The 13,238-nt window shown below is 46.2% G+C and overlaps 1 protein-coding gene across 20 annotated transcripts in view; it reads left to right on the top strand.

The window, feature by feature from the left end:
- Positions 1 to 13,238, top strand: part of FBRSL1 (fibrosin like 1) — a 506,568-nt gene that overhangs the window by 480,886 nt on the left and 12,444 nt on the right. For 10 of the 20 annotated variants that reach the window (XM_051769063.1, XM_051769070.1, XM_051769068.1 and 7 more), the window contains 6 exons: positions 863 to 1,116; positions 5,351 to 5,586; positions 7,716 to 7,766; positions 8,679 to 8,774; positions 12,107 to 12,178; positions 12,747 to 12,785. In XM_051769063.1, the coding sequence (XP_051625023.1) occupies positions 863 to 1,116; positions 5,351 to 5,586; positions 7,716 to 7,766; positions 8,679 to 8,774; positions 12,107 to 12,178; positions 12,747 to 12,785 (748 nt within the window). Of the gene's footprint in view, positions 1 to 862; positions 1,117 to 5,098; positions 5,587 to 7,715; positions 7,767 to 8,678; positions 8,775 to 12,106; positions 12,179 to 12,746; positions 12,786 to 13,238 lie in introns of all 20 variants that reach the window. The other 10 variants (XM_051769062.1, XM_051769069.1, XM_051769065.1 and 7 more) reach the window with 10 other exon arrangements.

The raw sequence follows: 13,238 nt of genomic DNA on the forward strand, positions 1-13,238 counted from the left end.
TTGCTTCCCAAACAAGAGCTGAGCTTGTTTAAACAAGATGAGAAAACTGATTTAAAGCATAATATTTGGCTGCACAAAGGTCAGAATATGAATACAGAGAGCTGCCATTAATGTGTATTTCATAGTATCTTGCATACTTAAGGTCTGTTGTGGTTTTACCGTGTAAATGCCACCACAGTATAAATGGTGAATAATATTTCAAACTATTCAAGATCTCTCAGAGGTTTAGATTGGAACAAATGATCAGTATTGTGGGAATTACACAACTCTTAACTGCAGTGATAGTGTGTTTCAGCCCACAAAACTTAGATCATTTGCAGTGTAGTAATAATAATAGAAGAACATGTAAAATGCACATTATTATGAGAAAAACTATTAGCATGGTGTGCCTTTACATGTTTGTGTGACTGCAGCTGCACACCAGATACAACGTGGTCCCAGAGTCACTGGCACTGTGCAGCTCTGCACACCTAGAGCAACAGAAAAAGGGATCTGAATCATTGCATCACGTGATCTTAAGGACATCCATGGCCACTGCAAGGTCATCAGAGGCTAAAGAAAGGTGCAAAATCCAGCTGCCTCTGTGGCCATCACCAGCATCTCAAAGATAGTCATAAGAGGGCTGAAGCACCAGAGGAAACCACTCCTGGGGGCCCCAGGCCCATCCTGCCCCATCGGAGAAGTTCATTAAGATTCGTTAACTGCCTCCATTGCCATTAAGAAAAGCAAAAGCATAGCTTAGGGAGATGGGTGTTCATAGTTGTGGTGTTCCTGCCAGTGTATTCTTACACTGTTTCAGTCTTGTGTGGTAACATTCTCTGTCTCTCTCCCCCCTCTCCCTCCCATCTTTTTCTCTCTGCAGCCGGAGCAGCAGTGCTAGCAGTGCAACAAGCATCAGCCTCCCGAAACACCTTCCCCTGTCGCCCCAGATTCCTCCTCACCATTCCTCCGGCCCGGCTCTGCCCCTCTCCATCTCCAATCTTGCTACCTCGCACTTCTCTCTCCGATCGCAGACCCAGCACCAGCACCATCCGGCCATGTTCGCCACCCCACCCACGCTGCCACCTCCACCAGCGTTACCCACCAACAGCCTCGTGATACCAGGGCACCCTGCGGGTAGGTTCCCTTCTTCTGCCAGGGCTGATCTGCCGTGCATGCGCTGGAGGGTGTGGAGAGATGGGCTGGCTGGTGGGCAGGTACAACCCCGTGGCACAGAGCCCTCCGTGGGCAGCGAGCGCTGGGACTGGGGCAGTGCTCGTGAAACAGGTAGGACACCTGCACGTGCTTCACCAGATGAGGGATTGTAGACACAGCACTGTAACTTCCTATAAGAAGTCTTCAGAACAAAAATTTAAAAAAGAAAAAGGTCCTTTTTAGGGTGTGAGTTGTGCAGTGTGGCATTCCAATCATCAGGCATTTTTTAGATTAACAGGGAACTGATGTGGAGTTTGCCATTCTCCCCTTCTCCTCTCTCCCCACTCTAATGAAAGCTGCCACTGTTGGAACTGATGTGAGAATACTGTTTCTAATTGTCCCAGACAGTTGTTGTAACTGAACACTTGAATCTGACTGAATCCCCTGCTCTGATCCTTCAACCAGCAGCACATCCTGCTGGCAGAGCAGGATCCTCTGCCTGCAGCAGCATCAGTGCTCTGTGTCCACGGCTCCATGGCCTTTCTGACCGAGTCAGGGGCAGCTCAGCTGACAAGCTCTGCTGTTCAACTCTCACAATCTTTGCATCCTTTTAAAAAGTTTCCTTTGTTCACCCTGGCCCCCATTATATTGTCACTTCTGCCCTGAACGCCCTGTTTATGGCTTATCCATTAGCCTACAGCTGTCCCTGGAAGAGACCCTGGCAGCTGGAGACTTCCCAGCAACTTTCACTTGCTGGGGCCTCCTTTTGATCTGGCATTTGACTCCACAACTAACTCAGCAGGGATTAAACAGGACAAGCATTTTGCAAAAAACGCACCCTGTGTTTCCTGTGAAGTCAGTTAAAGGAATAAGGAAAGGGCAGATTTGCTGTGGAAAAATCTGATGGCCTTGCACCCCCTTTTTTTTCTTCCAGTAGCTAAATAATGTCTCATTATTTATAACTGCTTCTTTAAGTGAAAGAAAAAACATGAATTGGTCCAAAGTGAGCTCTCAGAACCGTGATAGCCAAAAGTGCTGTGGGTTCCTAGCCAGAGGCAGGACCACATAGGCCAAAGCTGGCGGCTTTCACGGGCCCTGGCACCATCTAGAATTTCAACCACATGGCTGGGAAGATGTTGGCAGCGCTGTGGGAGACCTATTCATTGCTTCCCCTGTTTAAGGCAAAGGACTACTGTGATGGAGACTTTGAAAGCATTGCAAAAGGAAATAGCAAAGCGCTCACTAAAAGCATGATATTGCAGTCACTGAAAGCAAGTATGTTTTCACCATTAACTTCAGGAGGTGCAAGATCAAGTGACCTATTCACATTCAGCAGCTTGCCAGGAAACAGTAACAGTCTTGCTCCTACTAAAAGGATTTCTCCTGCAATTTAAGTAGGAGAAGCCTAAGTTAGTGGAGGGAAAGGTCTGGGCGTCTAACCCTGCAGACAGTGAAATGCCTCTTGTCTGCACTATATGAAATGCCTGCAAAGTGGCACATCATAAAATCAATACAGAGTGCTGCAGAGCCAGGAGCTTCTGTTGTCATTCACATAAAAGTTTCTTAAAAGCAAACAATATTTCTGAGCAGCCCTGAAGAGCGAGACAGGAATGCGCTTCTGGTGGCATTTCTTCCCTTTGAAACCTAAAGCTAATACAAGTAACACAGGAGCAACCCTTGCGTGGGTTTCTGCCCTCTGCTCAAGGGCACCAAGGCTGCTCTGATGTAGGATACACGGAGGAAACAGTGGTCTGTGTCTCTTCCCTTTGGAATGCGAGGGCACCGTGAGCAGGACTGACGTTTTGGGACCGTGCCTGCCTCACGTGCGCACACACAGCAGGGGTGTCTGGGCATCCAGAGGGCTGCTCAGGCTCTCTGCTCCTGGTTGTGTTGTTACATGACTGGACCTGATGGATGAGGCATCACTGGCAGATACAAGAACTTAGTTCTGACCCTGACATTGCTCAGAGCCCTGCACAGAGCTGGGTTATTCCTTGGCCATCCCATCCTTCCTATGAAGCAGCCACTCCTCCGAGTGCCACACCGCTTCTCCAGACATCTCCAGGCCTTTCCTTTTGCTGACAGAGGCCAAAGCTGTGGTACAGGGCTATGGGCTGGAGCCAGCTGCAAATCTATCAGTCTGACTTCAAGTCTCTTAAAGAAATTGGATATCAGAACACTTAGAACTGCCAACTCGCTTTTATCTCTCCCTCCAGAGAAGTGGATTATCTTGATGCTAAGAGAAGGATTCAGTTTCTTTAAGTCATGCCAGATTTAAATGCGTAAACACACGCACACATGAAATCATACTCATATTCTCTAAAGAGGTTAGGTTTTTGGACCTAAGTGCTTTCAGCCTGTGGGGTTTTTTTCTTATTTGCTCAATCCAAGGAGAACCCATTATAGACTGTTTTGCTTCAGTGCCTTAGGCTCAGTATCACAAGTATATATACTTTCTGCTTTTGAATTATTATAATGATTGTAGCAGTACACAGTACCTACTCTTAGCAGTACATTTATTACTGAAAAGCAAATGACTTAGGCACCCAAAATTTGCTTTGAAATGTGACTTTCGATTGGATGTAGGCTTTTAAGTGGTAGTAGAGACCTTGAAGTTCCCCATCAGCGTGCCTGTTTTTAAAGATCTTAACCACATCACTTCAGAAAGTGATTGATTTAGACATTTCTAATGTTACTGTAAAAAATTGAACTTAAAGAAACCCCTGCAGAACATGAAATAAAACTTTAAAGTGCAGGTGTTCTTTTGCCCCTTTGTATTCAGAGCTGTAGTTTGAAAGGGGTGTTACACTGAAATAAGTGGATTCATGTAAATTCAGAAGCAAGTAGGTCAGTCAGGACTGGGTGTATGTCATCCACAGCTTTGGGCACAGGTTGCTCTTTGCTTAGAAAATATATGATGTTGAGTGCTGATCCCTGTTCGAAGTTCTTAGGCAAAGCCACAGATGGATTTAATTGATACCAGCAGACATTTTGGGCAAGTAGACAGTGGTCCTTATTGTCTTCAGTCACGTAATTTCTAAAGTGCTGGTATCTTCCACTGCCCTAAACCACATTCACATTCAGTGGAAGTTTTTATTCCAGAGGAGGAAGATGCTGAGAAGAGGCCACATCATATGATGGAACGTTTTGTTTCAGCAGTCATTGCAACCTTCATGACATCTTGAGCCAGTTCAATGTTTCTCCTCTTCCCACTGATTCCTCCTTTGTATTTTCTCACAGCAGAAAGTCCTGGAGGCAATGACAAAAAAATGAGAATTACAGCCTGTTAGAAGTTGAGGAAAGGGCTGCTCGGTATTTAAGATCTCAAAAAACACTTATTGCAAAGAAGGCCTCGATTTTGATGGATGTTTCTGGTCGCTGTGTGCATGTCTTGGGGCTGAGGAGAGGGGGAGGATCTGTTGAGGAATGGCTGTCCGAGCAGGTAGTTTCCAGCCGCCCAAATCCATGGTTACCTCACTTGTAGATCTTGTCAGAATTTACCTCTTAAATGTGTATATTTAGAGGGCCTGACATACACACATAACACACGTGTTAGGCCCAGCATCCATTACCAGTGTGTGTGTGTTTGCCTGCGGGTCTCCCCTCCGGCGGAAGCAGGTCAGTATGGCTCATTTCAGAGCGAGCTCTTGGCCTCCAGACGGGGCGAGGATCCCCAGCACCTCTCTGGTGCGGGAAGGCCCGGCCACCGCGGCGTGAGACCGGAGCTCCGAGGTGTGATCACAGAGACCCCTCGGTCCGGGGAGGAGGAGGAGGAGGAGGAGGAGGAGGAGGAGGAGGAGGGTGGGGCGGGGTGCGCGGGCGGGGCCGGGCGGAGGTCGTGCCCCGCGGTGTTTCCTGCCGTGCTGCCTCACGGCGTTCTCGTGTTTTCTGCTGTGCTGCCTCACGGTGTTCTCGTGTTTTGTTTTCTGCTGTGATGACTCATGGTGTTCTCTCTTGCCTTTAGATACCAGCCTGTTGATATCATTCAACCAACCAATCATGTATTGCCAGCCTCATTCGGGGATTCTGATTGGTACTTTGTCACAGGCATCTCTCTTACCTCCACCAATGAGTCCTCACGTAGAAAACCACCACAGCATGACCTGCAGAAACAGGGAATGCCAGGTGAATATTGACTCTTTCTCCTCCGTCTTTGTGGTACTCACAGGCCCACGGGCCTCTGTGTCTTTTTTTTTTCTCTCTCTCTCTCCTCTAGATCACGAACTGCTCAGGCAAGAGCTGAACAACCGGTTTTTGGTTCAGAGTTCGGACCGGGCCGCTGCCTCACTTGGCCCGGTGCCGCTGCTGAGAGCGGAGTTTCACCAGCACCAACACACGCATCAGCACCAACACACCCACCAGCACACATTCACTCCTTTTCCATCCAGCTTGCCCCAGACGCCGCTCATGCCGCCCTCTGCACCTCCCATGGTGCGTACCCCAGCCCAAAATGTGAGGATAAGTAGAGCATCTCTGGTCAAAAAGCCTAACCCGCTCTTGTCAAACAAAACCCAGCCCTCTTCATTTCAGCCAGGCGTGCTGTCCCCGCCCTTCAGCACTCCTGAAGGGACCTCCTTTCCATCCACAGCCTCCACACCAAGCCTCTGGGTCCCCCATGCTGCTACCCGTGAGCAGATACAGCACCCACGAGACAAGTCCAGAGTCCCTTTAGTTTCCTTTTCGTGTGTCGTGGTGTGTATTTCTATTCCCCCTTTCCCAGAGCCAGCTGCCGTGACACACCAAAAGACACCAACAAGGATGCCACAAGATGGGTGGCTTCCAGTCCCAGACACGATCCCCACAACTGCTCAGTGCAGGCAGACTGTGCTGGCTCACCTAGAGCTCTCACCACAGTGCAGCATCTCATCCAATACGAGTTTTGTCCCTCTTCCTCCTGATTTCTAATCTGTATCGATTTTGGCATTTTATTACTTGATTACATCAACAACCACTAATTTGTGTGTGGCTGGTTCTAGTGGGAGAGATCTCCTGACGGTGTAATAAGTATTTTGTCACTGAATTTGCTTGTAACACAACAGGACTTTGCTGCAGCTGTTACAAAATTGTTAGAGATCTGCTACAAATGGATTTTGTCAGTACTTTAAAATGCACTCTCTCCCCATTTCTGGCAATTACTTTGTGAGATTGAAAGCACAAGATTTAGCTTTTTCCCCCCCTCTCAGTTTCACACTGTGTCCAAAACGCAGAAATAACCCTGTTCTGCTAAGACTGGCAAATGCCAGGAGCAACAGCCAAAGCAGCATTTGGGAAGAACTACCAAGGACTCAAGGAGCATAATGTTTCTCACTTTCCCACTGCTGACTGCCCGATGACATTCTTGGGCTGTAATCTGCTTAGCAGTGAGACAATTAAAAGCAATATCATCCACCCAAAATCCAGCCCCAGGTGTTTGCTCAATGTACTCATGTGTAAACACCTTCCCTTCTTTTCTCGGGCTGTGTAAAACAATCCTGAATCTTTCCTCAGAAGTCTCCTGTGTTATTTAAGAACTCTGATACCCGAGCCTGCGAACAGCTCCCTCCCTCCCACCCGTGCCCGTTGATGTCAGCCTTCAGACCAAAAACAACTTGCAAGGCTCTTTTGTTATATTTCACTCACATCTTCTTATATTCCACTAGATCAGGGCTGCTAATCCCAACACCAGAGAGGAGTGTTGAAATTTACAGCTGCATGTGTTTGGTAATTTATGGTATTTACACTGGAGGGGACATGGCTCCAGTAATAACTGTAATTAATGAAATTACAAATCTACTCTCCTGCACATAGAGGAGTGTGAAACAGCAGCTGACTTGCCAAATAAGCAGCTTTTCATGGGGTCCTACAGCTCCCTTCCCTGCCTTCTTTCCCGCTCCCTCCTCCCCAGCAGAATGTGCATACTGTTCAGAAATGCAATGTGTTTGTGCTTTGGTTTTGCTTCTGAGATGGTACAAGACAGATGGGGCACAGACTACACACATGGAGGTGGTAAAACCCCATGCTGGAATGGGAAAGGTTAGCAATCACCTTTTCTCTGAGGCACTCTCCCTTTTGCAGGGGAAAGGGAATATATCAAGATTTGTGCATCTAAAGCAATTAAGCCCTTTCCCAAACAATTTTGGTTCTTACAGGAACCCAGAAAAAGAGGAATTGGTATTGGCTGCCCCACAGTAGATGTTGGGGTCTAATGGAAAATGTTCCTCACCTGCTAGTCTGTGACCTAGTTCAGTGATCCAGGGGCAGACCCCAGAGCTAGACCTGGAGCTGAACTTCCCCACATTTTGCTGTGCTGCAGGTGTCAGGACTGCTCTCTTCCCAGTGAAGGAAGCTCTTCATGCAGTGCCTGAGACAGGGTTCTGCAGTGAGCCTTGGCAGCACCCAGCGAGACCCAGGGGCTCCTCTGTTAGCTTTGGGAAATCAGTGAGCTCCCCGAAGAGCGAGTGTGGAATAACCAGTCAGTTCTGCTCTGTTCAATGCTGTGCACACGGGCCATGATTATTTGTCTGTGTTGAAATGCTGATGTGTCTGCTACTGCCAAAACCAAACTCACCTCTTTTCCGTTTTTTTTTCTCTTTTCTTTCCAGTTTGACAAGTACGCTCCCAAATTAGACAACCCCTACTTTCGACATTCCAACGTGAGTGCCCACCTTTCCAGTTGGTTTCTTTGTTAGTGGTTCTGCTTGCTCTTCTTTTGCTTGTTTTCAGTTGATGAGTCGTGTTTTGGTTCATTCATTCCTAAAGCTCTTTTTTCCCGTCTTGATTTTTATCTTTTTAAGGTACGAAATTTCCTTTGGGCTTTTTTAATTTTTTTTTTAAATCTCTTGTCTACTGCATTTTTGCTGCTGTGGCTCTGTATGGCTGTGCCTGGGATGGCAGGGAATGCGCAGGAATTGCTCAATCAGTGGTCAATGCAGTATCTTTGCAGCTGGTGCTTCTCCCAGTGCAGCAGCCCGGAGTGCATGGCTCTTTCACAAGGTTTTGCTCAGGTCACAGGAGTAAGTCAGACTGGTGGTTTCTTCCTGGTGCTCCCCACTGCTCCAAAGCACAAAAACTACATGTTTTGGGACTTGTAAAACTGCTGTATGTGCTCAGGAGAGGCCTAAGCAAAATTTAACCCAGCCTACACAACTACAAGGTGGTGTGCATGTTGCCTGTGGTTAGAGTGCAGTGCAGCATCTTGTGGTTCTTTTTTGCTTTGAAAATTAAAGCAAGTCACATTTCAAAACAGGATCGATTTGTTTGCAACTGCAGAAAAATGCAAAGTTAACGAAAAGGGAACATAAACCCCAAATTATGCTCCGTGCTTCCTGCAATAGTCCACAATTTCTAAAGGCACACTCGTTCAGCACTATCTAGAAAATTCATCAGATGAGTGCATTTTCCAAGTTTTGGCTTTGCTCTGAAAAATTTTGAAAGCAAATTTAGCGTTTATTTTCACTGTGGCACTTGCTCAGCACAGTACTATTTTTGTATGTGCCAGGCTTGGCACCTACCTCCATTATTGTTCAAGTCATCCTGTGACATAAGCATCTCTTTTTCTTTTGTAGTTCTTTCCAACCTATCCTCCAGCAATGCCTGGAATGCCACCCATGCTTCCACATTCAGGTCCCTTTGGGTCACTTCAGGGAGCATTTCAACCGAAGGTACAAACTTCTTCTTCTGAAGGCTTTGTTCTTTTGCTGGGAGAGAAACTGTGTTCAGAGTGGTGTCTCTGGTGATTTTGTAGCACATGATTTAACCCGCAGAAACGCAGCCCAGGGTTGGAAGCGATCACCCCACAGAACTGGGAGCATCCTCTGCACAAAGCAGCCAACACTTTAGCAGAAATTTTCTCTTGGCACTACAGATCCTTCCTTGGAAAAGGATATAGTGGTTCACTTGGGAGGTCAGCTGAAACTGGAGGAGAAGCACACAGTCAAGTGCATTATTTGATTGAAACATTTACAGCTCATAATAGACCGATGAGTCCCAAATCATTTTATAAATCTAATGGTCTGAGATTGCAAAAGATAAACTGTGTTTATTCCCAGAAAAAAAGCAATGAGAATTTGACTACGTAAGTGTGGGAACAATAGGGAGAGACTGCTCTAAATGGGTAGAGCAATTTGAAGGAGCTGAATTTTTATTCCCAGCTCCAACACTGTCTGACCTTGGGCAAGTCGCTTAAACCTTCTGTTCCTCAGCTTCCTCATCTATAAAGTTATCTTGCAGTGGGTTTTATAAGGGTTGATTAATGCCTGCAAGCTTCTTTGAGATAATGTGTTTGAAAGGTGCATTGCAGCTGTAACATGTCATTACAACTAGCACTGATTGGCATTTGGAAATGTTGCCATGATAACCCCCATTTTTGGCAAATTCTGTGGTGTGCACTGCTTTTTTTCCCCCTCCCAGACATGTTCTTTTTATTAACTATTTATAAATGTGCGGAACTGTTAAATCTCTCCAAACAAGGAAAAAACGGGCTTTATCTGCACAGTATTTGTTTTAAAATGAAGCACTTACTTCCTTTGTCAGGTGACATGTTTAGCTTCCTCACATGCTGTGATTTTAGAGATTTCTTATCTTGGAGTGCATTTCCATAGAGCTCTGCTGCTGTGTTAGAAGGCTTGAAGGACCAGCACAGTAGCCAGGCCATTCCTGTTTGCATTTGGAAGGTGGTTTCCGTAACCATGCCAGGCAGGTCTGTGGGATGTGCTTCCCTCAGCAGTCTCCCTGATGTCAGTGCAAGTCAGTAATTAGCAACTGCTGCAAATAAGGCTTCTTACAACCTCCGCCCTTAACTTAATGTTTTTAATGGAAGTTGGAGTGTTTCCTCAGTGCCACCAAATGGGAGTTCTGTGTGTAGTGGCCGCAGGCCTAGAAAAGGATCAGTTCATCAAAGCAGAGAGAGGAAGAGGGACAGAACACATCCATCCTTTGATGGAGTTTGTCTGCCAGTGTTAATTGTTGTTATTCTTGCAAGGGATGCCAGGGAATCCCTACAGACCCCGAGTTGTCAGGGTGTGAACTCGATCTTCCAAGAAAAGGAGTTGCACAAATAAGGTGGAAGTGCCAAATTCTGCTAGCAGGCAGCTAGGGCTGTGTTTTGCCATAAGGCTGCTTCCTCTTGATGAGGAGCTGCTGGTACACCGATGGCATGGTCTTCTGCTCTCCATCTTCATTACAGAGCTGCTCAGATTCCACCTCACTGTAAACTACCATTAGGCCAAGGAGAAGCAGTTAACATAGCAAGAAAGGAAAAGTGAGCACAGACCCTTTACATTTTTAAGCAGTTCCTAGTGCTGTTATAACTAGCTTTTCACTCATTTTAATGATAGATAGATCCAACATTTGCTAGCTTGAGTTTAAGCTGTGCAAGGTCACACTCTGGTGCTGTGGTTAATCACTGACATCACTTGATCTCTGGACTATGTATTTACATACAATCTAACATTTGAAAAAGAGAGGGATAGCTTAAAAAGTGGATCTGCCACTTTGGCACATTATTTTACAGTTTCCTAGAGGAGACAGAGCTCAGCTGCTAGGCAGAGCCACTCCAGTTATTGTTACTGCATCCTTTTTCCACGCTCTCTCCCTCCCAAGCTGTTTGACTAAAGCCTTCCTGATCACTACAGACCTGATGACTTGGTTTTGGCGCGCTGAGTCCTGCACTTCTCGCTTTCCAAAGCAGAGGTCTTGGTTTTGTTTTTCCCCTTCCCGTGTCCGTTGCCTACAGCTGTGCAAGTCCACTGCACATAAATCCAGGCTGACGGTGAACTTCTCAGTGAGTTTCCCAAAGGCCATTTCTCACGAGCTAAGAACTTGAAAAGGTCAGAAGGATTCCGTTTACTTTGCTGGAGGAAGCATTCACGTCTTTCTCCAGGGGATAAAGGGACAGGATGACACCGTGCTATTAACATGTTGTGATCTTAAAGCTCTTGTCTGTATGATAGCTGTAACTTATTTGCCACCTTATATATACCTCAGCTGTCAGAGAGGCCCTGAGAGCTCAGCTCTGCCTGGGGAGTGCATTGACTTACCTACACACACACACACGAGAATTCTGTTCTTAATGAGTCTGGAAGTTACCAGCCTTAGACAAATGAAAACCTATCTTCCCTCCCACGCCCATGATTATACTCATGCCTTGCACTGTTTGAAATCTACTATAATTTGACCTAAAATGTGAGCAGAGTAATCTCCTGGGGGATGAGGTTTAACCCTCCACACTCAGCTGTGTGGAGGCACCAGGTGCAGGAGCTCTGGGAGTGGGAGATGGATGAATGCCAGGGGGAGAAGATAAATGAGTTCTTGGGGATCATCTAGGACAGGGCAACAGGTGGGATCCGGAGGAGGAGGAACAGGGATTCGTTCAATGAGGTGTTTAATTCTCGCTGGAAAATGATGGGATAAACAATGCAAAGCTATAAAAGACCCACAAGCACCTTCTAAGGTTTCTCATTTTGCCTTGTCCAAACAAATAGATGGACTGTTGCTGGTTTAGGCATTGTGTTACCTGGCCCCAGTCAGAGAGGGGCCATAGTCCAGTGGGTGGAATATTCATGGGACTAGGATGCTCGAGTTGTTCTGTTCCTGACTGCTGTACTGGCTGCTGCCTGACACATGGAGGGAGGCAGGCCACCTCTCTCGTCCTCTCTCCTACCTCCTGCCTGGTTTGTCTAAAGAATAAGCTTCTGGGGCAGGGACTGTCTCTTCCCATGCACTTGCACACTGCATAGCACAACGGGGTGTGATTTCAGTGGGGCTTAGGGGTGCTACTGGAATACTGTTGCTGCTGCTCAATAATATCAGATGACATGGTGGTTAAATGCTGTTGGCTGTCAGTAAGAGATAACATTTAGCACTAATGTAGCAACATGCGTGCTCAGAGCACAGTGCAAACATGGCCTAATTAATGCTGTTAACATCAGATAGAGATGTTAAATGTACTGCTGGTGTGATACAGTATTATTCACGCTCTATTCTTGTCTTTCAGACTTCAAACCCTATTGATGTAGCAGGTAGACCAGGCACAGTCCACCATACGCTGCTGCAGAAGACTCCAGGGGTAGGCAACAATATATAACCTTCATTTCAGCTTATCTGGATTTACAGTAAACATAGAGATTGCTCATAAGAAAAGGGAGGGCAAGCTGGTGAGCAAATTGGCCTCTAGACTGGGAACACGCAGTCAGGACAGAGGTTTCTTTTTCTGGTGAGACAGTAGCCTCCACCAGTCATAAATTCAAAGGGATGTATTGGCTTCTTTAAACAAAGTCACAGGGAAATGGGGCAGGAAACCCCTTCAGTATCTTTTCCCCTAAGCACTGCTTGGAGAGCAGTTTTATGTGCTCCATTTCAGAATGATTACAAGGTTCAGAAAAGCACTGGCACTGTTCAGTTGCTGGCATGAAGCTGCTTTGTTTATCATAAAATTCTGCTGAGTTTGGTTCAAGGAATGAAAGAGAAGTTTTAAGCCTTCTTTAAGCCTTTTGGGTTTCCCATGTCACAGGGGACTTCTGTGGAACATTGCTTTCTAAATGCTTTTACTTGTTCAGAGGAAGGAAGTTCCCCACCTTTCTGTACATTGGCTAGTTTTAGAAAGACTGATTGTTTTATTTCTGCTTTTTCCATAGGTGTCAGACCCTTATAGGCCTCCAGTAAGAGTAAGTAAGGTTTGTGGGGGATTTTATATACATATTTATACACAGATGCTTTGAGTATTGTGCATGTGCTTTTGAAATTTCACGTGTCCAGTAGAAAATTTCACGCTAATCCTTCACTTAAACCAAAATGTCATCGTTAGCTCTTCGCTGCTTCTGATTAATAACGTTTAGGTTGAATCCCAGCCTTATTTTGCATCTATTTATGTGCATTAATAGTTCACGGTATGAAATAAGGGTCACAGAAATAAATGACTGTGCCATGGGCAGACATTCACCAGTGAGCAGATTCATGGTGGCTTAGGTCAATGTGCCTCTGATGTTCCACATAAACACCCTACAGTGAGCACCACAGCTCAGCAGAAAACAGTGACTTGTTCAGCTGTGGCACTGCTCATCCTGGTGATTGTTTGTCTGAACCCTTTTCCTCCCCAAAAGCAAGTAGCCATAATAACCACGCATGAC

This window comes from Manacus candei, unplaced genomic scaffold, assembly GCF_025592945.1.
Source record: "Manacus candei isolate 608988 ecotype Guabito, Panama unplaced genomic scaffold, ASM2559294v1 h1tg000103l, whole genome shotgun sequence".
Classification (NCBI taxonomy): Eukaryota; Metazoa; Chordata; class Aves; order Passeriformes; family Pipridae; genus Manacus; species Manacus candei.